Genomic DNA, 18,148 nt, shown 5'->3' with positions numbered 1-18,148 from the left:
AACCCTGCGGGTGGACGAGTGAGGGAGGATCGCCTGGGCAAGGGGTCCTTGGAGACTGCGAGAGGAGCGGCCTTGGGGGAGATGCGGTATCCCATTTGTTTCTGATGCACCCCTACCTGATATCCCTATTAAGATACCCGTCTTAATGGGATGTTTCCACCAAGCCCTCTCCACCCCCGAGCACTTTCCCTTATGGAAAAGACAGAAAACAACAGGGAAACTCAGAATTACCTCAGAAACCCAATACAAATTTTGCCTCTCCACAACACTACAAACCCCATACTCCCCTTCTCCTTTTAGAATATGAAAGGGGATGCAAACGGACATCCAAGGGATATCTCCATCCTAACTCCCATAATCCCATTCGCCTACTGAGTTCCACAAGGACTGAGACGAGGAAGAGGCAGATGGGAGTCATGAGGATGGCCCATAGTAATCAATGGGCAATGGCTTCCAATCGGCAGTCTCCATGTTGTCCCGATAATGAGGTCAGGCAGAGTCAGGCAGGGAGGGACAATTATTCACACCTGACTCCAATTAACTAGCTGGGAGTATAAAAGCAGTAGCTAGGAACAGCATTGTGAGCGAGTCAGGGATGCTGGAAGGCACCGGAGAGCAGGAGAGCGCCCTAATGAGCTGGAGAGACCCTGGGAGACCAAACACTGGCCCTGCTACCAGAGAGGCGATTGCTGTGTGGAGGAGGAAACAGCCCTTTCTATAAGGCAAGACCAGGGGCAGCTGGGGTTGCCTTGTGGTACTAACAGTTAAACTCCTCCCCGGGGCCAGGCAGGAAAACCCAGGTCTCTGAAGGGCAAAGGGAGAGACCCTGACCACCTACGAACATCCCCTTTTGGCTCCTGCAGCTCCCAATGAAAGTGCCCTTTCGGGGAGTCAGGAAGTGGGAGCAAAATCAGCCCAGTGCTTTATGGCACTAGAAGTCACAAAACCCTTTTTTTGTTAAAATTGTACCTTTTGGGAGCAGGGTCCGAGCCCAGAAGAGTAAGGCCCTTTGTGAAGAAAAAAGGATGCAAATAAAGCTTTCAAGGAACCAGAAGACCGTGAACAAAAGCTAACGTGTTCTGCAACAGATGTCAATGGTACACTGAGCGCACCTACTCTGACAAGCAGGAGAACAGAAGACACTTGCTACCATGGTACTACTCTTGACTCCAGATACGAGCAAAGCCAAGCGATTCATCACAGCCGGTGAGTCAAGTGGAGAATCAATAAGAAACCAAACTGTGTTGAGTGAAAGTTATGAAAGATCAGTAAAAGGGAAGTTCAAAGAACTGTGAAGGTCTTAGGGGAAAGCCAATTAAAAGGGTCCAGCACCAATTGGGTGCCGGCGAGAGACTCTAGTTGATCCCCCATTTTTGGTTGAAACTACAGATAACAGAAGCCTGTGCGAGGGCCGCAAGAACAATGTCAAAGTGGTCATACAGAGGTCTAGCAAAATCCACTGTACAGTCAAAGTCTTTGACTGGCAAGTAATTGAAAGCTAAGGGAAACGAATCCTGCATGGTGAGATTGACAAGAGTGAAACTGATAGAGGGAGGTCCACAGTGAGCTGTTTAAAAAGACATTAAAAGTGGTGATGAAGATTGTTTAAGAAGCCCTTGGAATACAAGCTATAGTGAACCTGGCGGAGGGAGGCTAACATTCAAGAGGGGTCTGAGCCCGGAAGAGGGGGACCCAGGGGCGACAAATCATCACCCCAAGTGCAATCCGAAAGGAGCTTTTGTTTATTATTTCTTGTGAACCCATCAGACCCTCGGAAGCAAGAAACTTAAAGGCATGGTCTAGTAAACATTTTATTTAAAAAATAGATAGGCAACATTAAAAAAAATACTAGCATTCTCTTTTTTAAAACTTCCTATGTAAAGTTTTGAGCTATTCAAGCTCAAAATTCACAAAAGCAAGCACATGGGCGCATCCATTTTGTGAAATGGATGCCCTCCTGTGCTGGCTTTTGCTTTTGCGGCACTAATGAAGGAAAAGCCAGCCAGCTGTGGTAAACAAAAGCTACCGCTGGGTGGCTTTCCCTTCATTAGTTCTGTACGCGGAGGACGGGGACCGGAGACCAGAGCAGGAAAGCAGGAATGTCCTGATATTGCAAATAACTTTTTGGTGCATCGGAGCCTGGAAGAGGGGATCCAAGGGTGGAAAGGCATCACCCAATGTAGAAGCAGAAAGGAACTTTTGTTTATTATTTTGAAACCCATCAGCTACTCTGAGGCAAGAGACTTTTTGTAGAAAAGAGACTTAACCATCGAGGGTCCCGATTGCTGAGAGTGGAACTGTTGTATGGTGCTGGGAAAGTTTGAGCGTGTGCTGTGCTCCAAAATCCTGTCTTGTCCCATGCTCAAAATGTGGGGGAGACCCTGACTACCGCATCCTGACCTATTATTTGTGAACACTTATTTCTTTCTTGTGAACCTTATCACACACTCTTGTGTATGCATTTAGCATCAGGATTGGCAATAGTTCTTAGTATAGGCCCTTTTGACACAACGCCACCAGGACTGCCTTGGTTTTATTTGATGGTTGTACCTTGATCCCATCTTAGATTTAGATTAGGCGTTTTTCCAATTTACCTATACAGTTTAATAAACACCCTTGAACTGTGATCACTTGTGTCTGTCTTTACTGTTGCCACCATGAGTCCCTTACATAAAAGTTTGTGGGCTGCGGGGAGGGTGGCATTGTCCAAAGAAGGCAGCACATTACGCAGTAATAGATATCTGTGTCCTATTGTTGTATCTTGCTTTGTATTTGCAACTGATTTTAAATAAAGTTGTTAAAAAAAGAAGGGAAAAGAAAGGAGTTCAAGGAGAGTCCTACCAACTTGATAACAAATATGTTTGATATGTTTGATAAAACCACTCAGATTAGCAGCTACAGGGAACAATGCTGACTTCTGTATCAGTGGAGCAGCAATCTATCATATTGGATCATCTGTAAAACAAACGCTATTCCATAACCCTACTTTAAACTATTTCTTTTTTTGCTGCAAAAGGTTGATAATCGGTTCAGAGATTCACAGAATAAATGCAGGGCCCAAATCTATTTGGGGCCAGTGTGCAATATGTAGAAACTAACTCCAACTTGGGTTCAGCACTCGTGAATTTAACTTGCACATCCCTTTTCTCCGATTTGAAGTTGTTAAGGTCATTCCAAAACTGGATCTTACATGAACTTATCATTTAGCAGCCACACAACTCAAATTTGATGGCAGTAGTTCCAAACTAGGCTTCTTACAACAGTTGCTTTCTAGAATATATATTTACTTTTTGGGCAATGTAGCAACGTTTTATTGCATAAATCTTCAGCTCATCAGCTCTCTTTTGTTATTTTACATAATCCTTTGTGTGTATAAGGCCTCTGTATTAACATTAAATCCACAGACTGACGGACAGCTGGAGATGGCCCACCAGTACCATAAGACGTTTACACATGAATCTTTAAATTCTTGCTCAAGGATTAGACTTTCCTCCCACAGATTTATCATCTTAGATAAATCTTCTACAGCATCATGTAAGGGATTTCCATCAGGCACACACCCAGGTTTAACATGTAGCGTGCAATGGAACCCTTATTTTTATTTCTATAAATTCATTATTCTGAATGACATACCACTCATATCACACCCGTCTCAAAATACCCCCCAGGTCACAATGAACTAGGAATCAGGCTAGTTTGTAAAGGTGTGTGTGTGTATATATATATATATGACAGCAATCACCAAACACTTCAGAAAATAAACAAAGCAATTGAATTCACTGATGATGATGAAAAATAGAAAACGTAGGAAAAAGAACAGTTGTATTTTGTGCACAGAAAGCGTTTAGGTTAAGATTCCCCCTGAAAAGTGGTTTAAATACAAATGAGCAATCCTACACCAATGTCAGTAACCAGCAGGTATTCAGGAATGAAAGAGAAGTTCTAGAGTTTATAGGCAATCTTCCCTCCCCAAACAAGAGAGAACAACCGTTTTGGCAAATTACACTTTTAAACTGACAGGTGAGAATGGCTTTGTGAAATAATGCAAAAGGGTGCAAAAATGCTTAAATGGAGTAAAGTTCTAAGGAAAGCAACTCTAAACAAATCCTAACACACATGAGCTATAATATAAACAACATTACATACTTTAGATCAGAATGGGATGTACAAAACACTTTGAAATGGGCAAAAGACACATGTAAACTTTTTAACTTTGTAAATTCGCGGCAAACTTTTACTATGCAATATTGGAGAAGACGCGGGTGTAGCTAAGGGTCTTGGGTATCAGTGAGTTGAAATTTCGTTTCCATATTTAAAACTGAACTTGTTAAAGGTTTTAGTGAGAGGCGTTTTTGCAAAATGGGCACGAAAATGAAAACAGAAATTAGATTTAAAATGACAGATAATGACTATTAAAAAGAAGAGACCACACATGAATCTTCACGGCTATGTGGCCAGCGCAACCATTCACGTGATGGGTCCTCAATTTCTTCTGGGATTTACTTTAGTTACTTCAAAATCACTAGGGAGTTATGGTTTTGTAACACAGATGAGAAAATCAGCGCAAGAATGATTCTAACAATACTATGATTCTGAATTAAAGATGGGGTGGGTTGAGATAGGGATAATACAATGCAAATATATTATGGGTCACTGTTCTTCCCATTATACTTACAGTCCTTTATAAGTAAATTGGACTGTCAGCTCTGGTCATTGGGTGGATCAGGTCTACCGGCAACTGGGCACCTCTGGAGGGATTTTGATCTGCAGCGTGGATCCGGTCAATTTTGGAAAGCACCTCAGACTGGATTTGGAAGGGCCCCTTCTGATTACTGGACACGGTAGATGGCAGGATGCAAGTTTCAACGGGCAAGCCTTAATCGTAGCAAGCCAAGCTCAATCAGAATTCTTATTTTAAATTGTGGAGGTTTGCAATTGGGTCAAGCTAGCAAGCAATGCTAAGTCTGGATTCTGCAAAGAAATCCAGATCTTCAAAGAGTTCTGGAGTCAGCTACAAGATTAAGTGTTCTGGAATAAGGTGCTGTGCTGAAATCTGGATGGGTTCTGGAAGCAGTGTGTCTATGTGTAGTGAAACTCCTATATTTATACATTACAAAGTTTATGGTGTGGGCATAACTACAAAAACACACCCCCATGTCTGAGCGGCTACAGGCATGCGCTTTGTCCTGGTTGGCAGTCTGAACCGAGTGGTCATCATTATGACAGGATTTAGGAACTCCCACCTAGATTTTTACCCAAAACATAACTCTTGCACACATGTACATTTCTAACATTATGTACTCTAATAAAATTGGACACATTTCATATTTGATTGTCTACATCCACATTCAATATCCATCTTTGTGTGAGCTGTCTTTCTCATTCTACAGATTTCTATCAATGTTCACCATAATGGTTTGGATTAATCATTTCTTATTCAATACATCTCTGAGCGCTTGATCAGTGGATCATGTACATACAATTTTAAGCTTGCAACATTAATAGTTTTGCCACAATCAGTGTTTTGGTTTATCTTTGGTTCCTTATGTAGTAAGAACTCCTACCACATTTTCAACTTTCTAGTTGAAAGTTCAGATTTATAAATTTGTATTTTTCACTTGTCTACTTATTTTGGCTGCCATGTTAAATGTCAAAGTTCTGAGGCAAAAACATGTAATTTCCATTCAAAATCCAGTCCAGGTTTTTTTTCCTTACTTCCCAAGTGAGCAATTGGCCAGTCCTTTGAAGTTCACTGAGAAACCTCCTCCACATCCTGCCCCTCCTTTAGGAGGATGGGTGTCCAAGCCTTCCTTTGTCCTTGGGTCAGCCAGCAGACGAATGTCTGAAGCTTTCTTTGTTTTCATTATGGAGGAACCATTCAGCAGCCATTAAGCCTTCCTGTAGCAACTGTGTCAAGCTGAAATGTGAATCTTCCCAGGCTGGGCTATCAGATCAGAAATAAATAGTTGATTCGTTCCAGACTGGGTTCCTGTACATTAAAGTCTTTTCAGTTCACATATCAAATACAAGCACAGTTTATAAGGGATTTGGACATTTCAAAAGAATTGGCCCTTCACAAACATGCTTTAAATAGGTGAATTTTGCCATTTTGATCAGGAAACAAACACTTTTAAACTGGGTTTGGCAGCTAATTTTCTGAAGCAGCTGCCAGGCAGGGAGGCCTGGATTCCTCTGACTGACCGGAGAATCCATGATTTCAGCGCACTTTACTTTCAATAATTCAATGGGGAAAATGACTGAATTCTTAAGAGCATTTTCGGATTTTAACCCACGTCTGTGGCATCGATTCAAGTGATAGGTGACAGATGACAGGTGACAGCAGTGACTCCTGTTTTTACACTAACTTTGCCTGTGTGTGTGTGACAGGGTTTACAGCTCTTTTGTGGTTTGTGAATGCGCAATTTTGCAGATTTAGAGCGCACGGGAGTTATCACATCCATTTTTGGCAGTTTCCTTTCCCCATTGGCAAAGGGGTGCAGTGTGGCGCATTGGTGTGGATAAAAATATTCCACAATCAGCAGTCTTCAGAATGGTTTCCAGCCACATTTGGGAGCAGCAAGGTACCACTACGCCACAGCATGACAATTAGGGCGGGATGTGATTTTGGGGCCAGTATATATGGAGTTGCCTGCAGCCCATGACCTCATTTCTGTCTCTTTTCCTAGCACTAAACAGTAGAGGGACTGTTGTGGAACAGCAGGTGGTGTATGCGCTTTCCACTAAGAGGAGCATGCCAGGATGGAAGGGTGAAGAGGAATCTAAGGGACGATCTAATTTATCAGAAAACATTACTGAGAGGTAGAGGGGTACATCATTTGTTCTTGTAGTGGATTACACCCTCCCCCAGAGTCCTCATCTTCCACAGTGGTACAGACCCTGAAGTAAGGAGGAGAGAGAACATCACCTACACCAGAAAACTGAGGACAGCTCAACCAAAACAAGCATCCTGTTCCGACTAGAAATACATAGATAACACTATAGGTACTTCCCAATTTTTGTTTCGAGTGGAGAAGAGCACACTTAAAACTGAAATTAAACTTTTCATAAAGTGGACAATCCAAGTCCTCTCAATTAACTAAGAGAAGAATCATTACAGCCCCTACACGTGCTGCATTAAGACTAAGATCAGTTGCATGTCATGTCTTCCACTGAAATACAAATTCATAGGTTTTCTTAGTTGTACCATGGTGTGAAAAACCAGGGGGGTTTTCCGTTCCCACTCCCGGGATCCTCTAAACAGGTGATGATTATGATTGGTTATTTATAACGTGCTTAATACCCAGAGGTTTCTAAGTGCGGACCGGTGATCGAACCTGTTTTGCTTCATGTCGTCTTGCTTCGAAGGCGAGCGGGTTGGCCCTGAGCCATCCTCCCAAGACAGGTGGCCAGGGGAGGTCCAACACTTTTGGATCCCAATGCTGGGGGTGGACTAGCAAGGGAGGATCACCTGGGTAGAGGGTCCTCTGGGATTGGGGAGGGATTACCCAAAGGTGAGATATGGTATCCCCCATTTTCAAACTCCCCACTACCCGACATTCCCTCAGCTTATATGGCTTACTGTTATGCAGACACCCACTTTCCCCATTCCTTTGACGAGAGGACGGAGAAGAGGAAGAGGAGCATTTCACCAGTATACTCCTTCGTTCCAAAATATCATGGTGCAATTAAAACGACAAAACTACATTCAGAGGCACTATTATTTTCATGAATGTCCCACTAACAGGGTCAGGCGAAGTCAGGCACTGGGCGAAGATTGTATCCACCTGAAGCTTGTTAATACTCCACATATGTATAAAAGGAGTAGCTGCAAGAAACAGTCCGAACAAGTTAGAGCCTGAGAAGCAACCAGAGTCAGACAACGAGTTGAGATGCAACTGGAAAAGCCAGAGCACCTCCCTCAAACCACCCCCTTTCCCCAGAGTACTGCTGTTGGAGAACGAAGCGCCGAGACACAGAGCCGTGGTTTGAGAAGACGAGAGAAAGCATGGCTATGGAGCTGTGTATCCAAGGATCCAGAAAGGGATTGTGTGGTATGCTGATCTCTGAAGGGAAGTCCTTGAATATGTGCTAGTTTCCCAGGGCCAGCGAGGCAGCCCCAGAGTGTAAGTGGCAGGCAAAGAGCCCCTGACCTCGACATGACAATCTCAAAAGCTAAAGTAATCACAACCAGTGAGTTCAAAGTGAGATTGGAGCACAGTGGGTGAAACACGCAAAGCGCGAGAGATCGTTTATTTCAAGTTAAGGACAAGCGTAGGAAGAAAGACGCACTGAAGAGAAAGCTTCAACTGTCCACTGTGAACTGCAATGTGAAAACAATAATTGTGAAAGCGAAGGAAACAAAGTAACAGAGTGGCCTCGTGTATGTTTACATGTTGTCTTAAGACTATGCTAAAATTGAAACCCTCTCCCAAAGTACAGAGGAGCTGTGCGAAGCTCGAAGAAGGAGCAAAATAGAAACCATGAGTGGGGAGCTTCACGCGATAGGAAGAGCGAGCTGAAACCCCAATAGAAGCTGAAGAGTGCCTGGGGCACGACCCTGATTGTGAACTGTGATAAAAGTGATAGAGTGCCAGGGGCACAATCCCATGAAGCCAATGTATCAGAGTGGTCCCGCACAGGGCCGAGTATAACTGTGTGCTCTTGAAAGTCTCTGATATGAAGAGCTGTTAAGTCCTTAAGAACTGTTGAACTGTTGGCAAAGGGAACCCCGTTTTTGAGCAAGAGAATCTGATGTGAAGAGAAACCATTGAACAATCAACTTGTTGGAATTGTAGAGGAAGGAACCCCCTGATGAAACCAGAGCAAGAAAGTCCTGTGAAAGCAAAGTATTGTGAACTGTGAAAGTCCTGAGAGACTGTGATGGGAAGGTCTTCTAAGTCTGTGGAGAAAGTAAGCCCTTAGAAACCTGAAGGAACTTTGTGTGAACTATTTGAACACAAAGAACTTTGTTGAAGCCCAAGTAACTCACGCTTGGTGAAGGGAGCTGTGGGACAGCTCCAGTGCCATCCTGTTATTATTTTGACTCAATATTTTATTTTGATCCAATCCTGTACACATTATTGTTCTAGACGAAAGTGAGGGCAAGCATAGGTTTGACACAGACATCTTTTTATTTTGACTGACAGACATGTTACTACATTTTGACTTAGTTTAATGGTTGAGACTATTCCCATTTAGAAATGGGGCCAGTCAGGAAGTCTCCAACCCCTTTTCATGTTAATAAAGGTTTCACAAACTTGCTTCCTTGTGTCTGTGTCTAGCTTTTGATACCATGCCTACCTCACACCTGCGAGAGGAATCGGCTAGAAGCGATCTTCACTGTGGGGGATGTGTAGAGAACGAACAGGGTTTCCCGTAGGGACCATGACAGCAGGTTGTGAGACACCTTGCAGGAGACCCACAAACATTTGCACATGTCTCTGCGAAATTGGGACCACGGACTCCGGAGCAGCCACTCTAGTGAGAACATTTGCAGTCATGCCTCTGGCAGCAACATAACGGAGGATATTAGATCCCAAAGGTGCAGGAAAGCCAAGGCTGGGACCAGACAGACGACTTTCAGTGTCTGCAAGATGTCTGGAGCATAGGCCCTGCCTGTGCGAGCATCCACCACTGTTGCGATTAACTGAAGCAAATGGTGCTGGCAATCTGGGACATCAAGATTTAGGGAGAAGCCCAAGATGTCCAAAAGCCAGCATATGTGGTGCAGAAGGGCTGTCACCAACTCTAGGGAACAGACCAGAATGAGCCAATCATCCAGGGAAAGGGAAGACATGAATCCTTTCCCTATTGAGATAAGCAGCCACCAGAGCTAACAGCTTGGGGAGGAGCCCTGTTGCTGAGTTAAGACTGACGGGCAGGATTCAGCACTGGAAACGGCAATCACCCACTACGACCCTCAGGAACCTTCTGAACTTCCAATGGATTGGCACATGGAAGTAGGCTTCCTGAAGGTCCAGTGACACTAGTCAGTACTGAAGCGCATGGGCCTGTAGGAGCTGGGCTACTGTAAACACCTTGAATTCATCCTCGAGTACGTACAAATTCAGAAGCCACAGACCCAGGATTGGATGCAGGCACCTGTCCTCCTTTCATACCAGAAAGTACAGAGTGCCACCGCTTCCCTTGCTCTAAAGCAGGCACTAACTTCATGGCACTCTTTTTAAAAGAGGGCCTAACCCTCGTCCAGGACGAAAGGACACCGTCAGGTAGCATGGGGAGTGTGTGCCGAAGGAGACTGGGGGGCCGGGAATTGGGTGGGTGAGGAACAAAAGGAAGAAGTATTACTGCAACCAGGCTCAAGCATCAGAAGAGTCGAGACATCATTTTGTGATGAACACAGACTACCCCAATGACCAAAAAAGAATGGACAAAGTCAAAATTAAAGGGGGTTTGGAATAGAGGAGAGGTGGCAGACACCCCTCTCTGGGTACCTCTGCCCCTTCCGTGATGAGGGAAGCGCTGCTGACCTTTTTTACCCCAAGGATTTATGATACCTGCGGCGGTGGGCAAAAGAGTGAATGGGGCGAAATCAATATTGCCTCAATGCCTGAGGGCTATTGGACAGCGAAACCAAGATGTAGCTGTGGTCTTGTAGGCCTTAAAAGTCTCAAGGACTCCTTGTCCTTCATCCCAAAGAGGTTGTTGCCATGAAATGGCATTTCAAGCAGTGTGGCTTGAATCTCTACCACAAAACCGAAGTCCTCAACCAGGAATGCCTGAAAATAACCAATGTAGTGCCCATCAGCTGGGCAACACGATCTGCGTGTGAAGGCCAGAGTGGAGTGTCCGATTCTTGGCTTCCTTTCCATCTTCCACCAATGAGGAAAACCCATCCTTTAACTTCTGTGTCTGCAAATCATTGGCTACCTTGGAGATCACAGCCCACAGGGTGTGTTTGTACTTAGCTAGAGTGGAAGTGGCATTTACAGCTCTCAGGACTAGGCTGCCTGAGGAAAGAAACGTGCCGCCCCAAACAATGAACTTCTCGCTCGCCCTGTCCTGGGACAAGGAAGGGAAGCTGGCAAGCGTTGACCCCCCCCAACTGACGAGGCCTCACCTACTAAGCTCTTAGGTGTGGGGTGAGTAAACAAATGTCTGGTGTGCTTCGCTCATGCTGCCATAACAGGAGTAGCCACAGGAGGATTAAAGAGAAACAAGGACTCCTTAAAGGGGGCCCTGGGGATCCCCTCCCAAAATATCAGTCACAGCTAATTAGACCATCGGCATAGCAGCTGCAGCCAGGGCCGAAGATTCTGCCAACTTCGCGATGGTTCTCTGAAAAGATGTGTCATACTTGCCATATACTGAAGCTTGTACAAAACCCAAGTCAGGTGAGATTTCCAACCTTCTGGCATCTTTTAAGCCAGACACCAAATTTGTAAGGTCTGCATCCTGGTTGTATAACTCCTCAGGAAAGTCTTGCCTTTTAACAATGTCCAGGGGGGTCAAACCCATAAGGTATGGCATCCTCCATCGACAATCTAACCCACCTTCAGGAAGGCAGCGAAGACCTGAAACCCCCACCGCGTCAAAGGCTGAAGCCGTCAGCGCCTTGACAAAGGCAAGTATCTTTAGCCTGAATTCCTTCCACTGTCTCAGTAAGGAAGACATGGTGGGGAAAGATACCCATGCAGGTGCTGACTGCACTGAGGTCTCATCAGCTTCCTTGGAGGGAGAGTGACTGCTTGGCTTCCTAGTGAAGGATGAAGCAGAGCAATGTCTGGAGCCGCTAGAAGAGCTGTACATTTTCCTAAGCTTCTGCTTCTTGTCTTTATCTGGGGGGCTCCCCCTACTGGACGTACCTAGAGGGGGCTGTACACTCCTGGTAGGTCTTAGGATCCTTGGATTACCAAGATATGCAATCCTCTGTCGTGATCCTCTCCAAAACACTAAAGATAGACCTTTTGACACAAACATTTGCCTCCCAATGGCCAAGCAAGGCATGAAGCCCGAGGCCCTCGGTTTGAAGCATGACACATTAAATGAGCAAATGCTGAAACTAATAGCATTGCAAGCAGCATACTTTGTGTGTGTGGAACTGGGATCATGGGGTGCAGTTGGCTCCATATATACTGACTCCAACACTCCTGTACGGCGTGAGGGGGACACTGTCACCAGGCAGAGGTGGTGCCGCACTGCGCCTCTGGCGACTGAACATTTTTCCGAAGACAGCTCAAGAAATTATATTTAAGATGAGGAATCTGGAAGTATGGAATCCATTAGAACTACGATTTGTAAAGGCCACATTTCCATAATACAGTATAATTGGAAACAATACGACACAGAGCAACATGGGTTCGATCCCCGGGTCAGCGCTTAGAAACCTCTGGGTATTAAGCGCGTTATAAATAATATCATATCATTTTAAAAACAGATTGACATGTCATGGTGTTTCCATTCAGAAGACATCTACCAGGACCATGTACATACGTTTTTAATATATGTTCTACATTTTCATTAGTGTCCATTATAGTTACCAATAATAGATTACATAGCATGATATTTAGTGGAAATGGCTAGTCTTGTACAGTGATAGGTTAGCTTCTATGCATGTTTTAACATGTTTATGAGAGCAAAAGACCAGGTGAGGGTAAGATGGTCTAGCAGAGGAATCAATGTTTAGTTCTAACATTATTCTTGCTAGAATGTTTGAATCCACCGGAAAGAACAGCATCCAGAAGAGTCTGGTGCCTGGAATGAGGTCAACTGGGGACTGCACATACCATTAAATCCAAATGGAAAATTGAAAAGAAGCATATTTAGGGAGGTCCAGCAAGTTTGGAACTAGAACCCATCTTTTGGTTCCCTCAGAAGAGGACAGACGCCCAACAACCTCCTCTGAGCTTCAAAAGGTCTTGATGTTTGCTATCAAATAAAGAGTTGAACCACATCTCAGTAATCTGTACTAAGGGGCTGACCTGCCTGTGCCGTGTGGCACCCTTCTCCTTGTACCAGGCGACTTAAGAACAGTGGGGACAGGCACTCCAGAAATGTGGTCCAAAATAATCAGTCCACACCCCTTTGCGATGCTGCCACAAGGACTAAATACCTGCACATTTCTACTCAGGTAAATCCATCAATTGAAGAAATCTGTCCGCCTTAACAATGAACCTACAATGTTCAATGTAGAGAGGCCAGAGGGAGTTTCTTGGTGCATTACATTACAACCAGTTTCTTCAGCACATTGACTTAAGGTGAAAAGTAGAACCCTCACAAATAAAAACCGGGTTTCTGTATTTCTGCAACACAGGACCCCCGGGCCCCCATTTCTCCCATCACAAGTATCGACAAAAGCCCTGTTGTCTTATATTCTTTTACCAGGTAAGCCAATTCATGATGTCCATCCTACTGAACACATAGCCATCTGGTCTTCCATATTTTTCCTAACAGTACTGAGTTGCAGTACTACATTCAATCATAATTCAATTTTTTTGAAGCAAAGTCCTGCGCTTGGTTTATTTACTACAAAATGAGCAACTTGATGATTTAAGCAACCGCTTAGTTTAGATTATTCCAACCTGATCTGAACGGTAGTCTTGAGGTTTGGCAGAAGGAAAGCCCATCCAATACGCAACATCTTTCAGAGGGTAAGAGAGATCCCTCACAGTCAGAGTTCACAGGAAAACACTACATGTAGGCAAGGTTTGAGACACCCTCACATTCTGAAGGACTGGGTTGGAAACAGAATAAACTTAAAGAAATGGAGGCTGCACCTAATAGGTCAGAAACGACGCTTATATATCTACATTATGGATACTACTAGCATCGTTGTATTAATATTCTCAGTGGTGGAAAATTGCCAAGTGGGCACGCTCAGGTAGGCCCCCCTCCCCCCACAACAGCTACATGCAGGGAAAATGCCCGGACGAAAGCAGTCAAGAACGCAACTGCACACAGTATGTGAAAGTCAACAAAGGAGGGAGGATAGCTCAAGGGCAACGTGCTCGCCTTGGAAGCAAGACATGGAGGAACACAGGTTCGACCCCCGGGTCCATGCTTAGAAACCTCTGGGTATTAAGCACGTTATAAATAACCGATAACATATCAAAGCATTGACGTCCCAACATAACATGTTAAGTAGATTGATATATTGTGTTCATAACAAGTTTTTAATTGAAAATCATTAACTCCACGAGTTCCATGGAGAACTTTAAGATCAATTAACAAAGCAATTGCACACGTTTAAAAAAAACACTACAAATGATAGCACCCCATCACCTTACACCCAAGTACAAGGATTGTAATTATTAGCCATATGCGTTTCGGGACAAGGTCAAATATCTCCAGACGGTTAATCCTTGCTAAATTCCTAGAAAAAATCCAAAGAAGGAAACCGAATATGGCATGTGTGTTTGGAATGAATGCCCAGAAGGGTGAATGTGGCCGATTCACCAAAGTCCTCTGGAATATCAAGAGGGTGCAGCTGGTTTGTCCAGATCATCCCTTTTATATTTATAAAGAGAGCCACACTTGCATTGTGGTTGCTTGTGGGCAGGAACAGCACACGGGTAGAAGCGGCAGCCATTACAGCATGGCATTTAGCAGGAATAATGTTCATCATGGCAGGCAGTGAATGAAGGTTGCGCTTTTTAAATGAACCGATACATCTGCCTACCTTTCCTTTGACAGCAAAACGTGTGCTCCAGTTGACACAGAATGTCCCTGTCTTCATATTTGCCCTCATTCGCAATTACCCAGAAGCAGTTTTCTGACATTTCCTGGGGTCTAATCTGTAAATAAACATCAAAGGCTTACTTAATATTGCATGCGATCTATCATCATATATGACGGCAGAATTCAAAGGCTAAAGAAATCAAAGGCTGCCCTCAGTCAAAATCGGTATGCAGCTTTTCACCTTACTTCAAATCTATTGCAACAATACAGTTTACATTAAATGTAGAGACCTGCTTCCAAAAAAACATTCGAACATTACTACCATGCTACAAACACTTAAGCGATGTACTTTAACATACTCGTTAGCATGTGCAGCAATTCCATATTCTACGACTGTGACATTTTTCAAAATTCTTATACCCTGTGTCAGATCAAAAACGGCACATGTGGCAGTGTTATTCAGAAAATAATCTTTCTATAGATTGCTAGCGTACTGTGCATAGTTACTACGTGACTGCCAGCCAAAGGGGGACGGTGGGCCCCGGCCCCTGTAGCGTACCCAACCCTAACCTGAAGGGCCCCCATATCGGCCAGCCCCTCGAGTGCTGGGAGGACCCGCTACTCTTCACATGGATGCAGGGCTCACGCCCACACCACCTCACCACAGGACAAGGGAGACAGACCGGCTCTAGCTAACAGGATCCTTTCAGCACAGATCAGAAGACCAACGCAATGGCTTGTGGGGAAGCGATGCCGGTGCCTAAATTACACAGGTTCTATTTCCTTCCAGGACTGCACAGAGGTGGTTCTTCGTGTGGCGCTCCAATGTGGCTTCATCCAGTCTGAAAGTGTAGGCCGTGCCTTCATGGCCACATTGGCACATGTTTAACGGACGGGAGACCATTTTCTATTAGGATTTAGGGCAAAGGTACGTATATAACAAGAAGTGTCCTAATAATCGGATACACGAATTGGGCGTTTACTCCTTTAACCATGTGAGGCAATTAATGTCCACTTTCTTCTAAATAGTCTTACCCACATGCATAGTGATAATGACTTTTTAACATTTTCGGAGTGGGTCTATTTATTTTCTTGGCGTTCTAGTGCAAGATACGTGTAGACTGTCAATGTTTAAGTCTTTGATGTCTCTGGCAAGTTTCTTGGGGATTCCAGAAGTTGGGCGGTATCCTGGCGGCAAATCCACTTTGATACTGCCCAACGCAAATTGCGTTTCTAGCGCCGGATCCCGAGTTGCGGGGGTGGTGGAAAAACGGACATTTTGGGCGCTATCACCACAATGCTATTTGCGCCGTGGGTATAGCGCCGCGAATGCGCAGAATCTCGCCAGATTTCCCTCCAGCTCAAAGCTGAAGGTAAAGCTTCGCGGCTTTCTGCCCAAGTTGGGCAGAGCGGAAATGCAGCGGTAATAGCCTTACCACATTTTTACCGCTGTGCCCAATTTATGAGGCCCCTGCTCTTTTTCTCTAATGTGCTTGCCATAAACTGAAAATAAATAGACCCACTACGCAAGTCTTAAAAAGTGATTTCACTATGAATGTAACTAAGACTATTTGGAAGAAAGTGGACATTAACTGCCTCACATGGTTAAATGACTAAACGCGCAAATCAGTATTTGAATCAGGCAAGGACACTTCTTGTATACAAATCTGCACGTGGTCGCAAATCAGCGGTTTTATAGGCGTGCGCTTTGGTGCCAGTCGAGGGAGACATCAAAACGTATATTTTTTATTATTTATAATCTCCCAAAATGAAAACTCAAGTGTCCCAACTTGACACTTTGCGATCTACTCTGAGAAGACTTCCATGTTTAGGATCTTGTCTGGTGACCTTGCTAGGTACAGTCCGTCTATGGATAGATGTTGCTTTCTCTGTCCCTGCAATCATACAGCCTGGTGGATGGTCAGCAAAAGCACTCGCTAGCCTGCCAATGCCCTGATCGAACAGGGCGTGCCCCCAGCTTCCCTTATCACGTGACCTGGAGGCAGGACACTTTGCCAACTCCAGTGTATTCTTAGGTGTTCTAACACATTAACTTCTGCAAACAATAGCAACCTACAACGTATATTCTCCCCTACATCTTCTGGTATAAATGTCGCCATTGCAGAACACTGTACACCTAGATTCGCGTAATTGTGGATCACAATGTCCACCCGCACTGATTCTCTGTCAGTGCACATGTTCCCCTAGACATGTCGTTTTGTTTTGAGCAAGTCCACAGCAGTTGCCTTTGCTTTAACATTTCATCAATGCAGGGAGCCCGAGTCGTGGGCGTTTCTCAGGGGAGGATCTGTGCAACCCTCGTTTCTTCTTTCCATTTGCCTGCCCCTCCCAATCTGTGCATCATTTTTTTCTTTTTTCCCTCTTTTTGAATGTCTCCAACTCTACAGTCCCTTTCCTTCTCTCCTCGTTCCTTGCACTGACAGGCTCTGCGCCAAGCGCACGACTATGGCAGCTTCTCTGGCACCAGTGACCCAGAGGCGAGGTGATTGGGGGTTGTGTGATTGCAGAAGTAAATCTGTGCTAACTAGGAAGGATGAGACATACATTTAAAAGGGATATGTTGCCACGTTTGCGCCTAGTCCACATTTTAGCTCAAAGTAGTTAATGCGATCCAGTGCTCTATGGTTTAAAAAAGAGAAAGTACTTGGTTCAAATAAGAGGTGACCGTATGCACGAGTGTGAACTGAATAGAACCACATTATAAAGATTGGTTTTCAAAGTCAGAGTTCAGCATATTACCTTCAAGAATGTGAATGATACACATGATTTTTGTAAACAAACATTCAAGGATTTATTAATCAAAACAATAGAGTGCAATGTTCTGAGATTTCAACTTGACCCAAACGCATCAATTATACAATAAACACTATTTATCATACCACGAGAATCTCAACAGATGCCACATGTCTGTTTCACGGGACTGCAGGGCAAGGGCAACATTGAAATGCCAGATCCAGAGCAAGGTTGTAACGGTGCATATACTAACTTTACCAAATTAGTCAGCGATGGGGTAATGTGCCACCAACTAATCAAGGCGTCCCAATGCCCAGAAGCAAATCATACCCTTTGCTTACACCAAAACAATCACCGCACCTATGTCGATAACCGAGCTGATGAACATAGCATTCCTCCCAAATATTGCTCAACTTGGGAAAAACACCCAAAATAGTTGCAATACCGACACAGGGATCCGAACCTACAAAAACACCTTTGTCGCACAGAATGCCCAAAGCACGCATCAACTCCATCCAATTATTCCAGAACAACAAAAGAGTAAAAATAAAACTTCCTGATCCCTCGTAGAAAGAGCACTGTGCAAAAAGTGTTTACAAATACAAGTTTAAATACAAAGAACTACCAACAAAAAAAATTGTTCGCAGATAACCTGCCTTACCTGGTGACCCGACAAACCCACAAACAGTGAATTGTCAACTCAGAACCTTATATCCATGTGCAGATAGAAAAGGGTCATTTTAGGCTCAGGACTGTG

The 18,148-nt window shown here is 44.3% G+C and overlaps 1 protein-coding gene across 7 annotated transcripts in view; it reads right to left on the bottom strand.

Moving 5' to 3' along the window:
• The window catches only part of DIAPH3 (diaphanous related formin 3), a 2,562,783-nt gene that overhangs the window by 1,499,225 nt on the left and 1,045,410 nt on the right, over nt 1-18,148 (bottom strand). For all 7 annotated transcript variants that reach the window (XM_069640497.1, XM_069640493.1, XM_069640496.1 and 4 more), the window contains one exon: nt 14,639-14,753. In XM_069640497.1, the coding sequence (XP_069496598.1) occupies nt 14,639-14,753 (115 nt within the window). The remainder of the gene's footprint in view (nt 1-14,638; nt 14,754-18,148) is intronic.

The sequence above is a fragment of the Ambystoma mexicanum genome, chromosome 7q, assembly GCF_040938575.1.
Source record: "Ambystoma mexicanum isolate Mex_15411 chromosome 7q, UKY_AmexF1_1, whole genome shotgun sequence".
NCBI classification, from domain to species: Eukaryota; Metazoa; Chordata; class Amphibia; order Caudata; family Ambystomatidae; genus Ambystoma; species Ambystoma mexicanum.
Note: the sequence above shows the minus strand (reverse complement) of the source record. Positions and strands in the feature narration are given on the sequence as shown.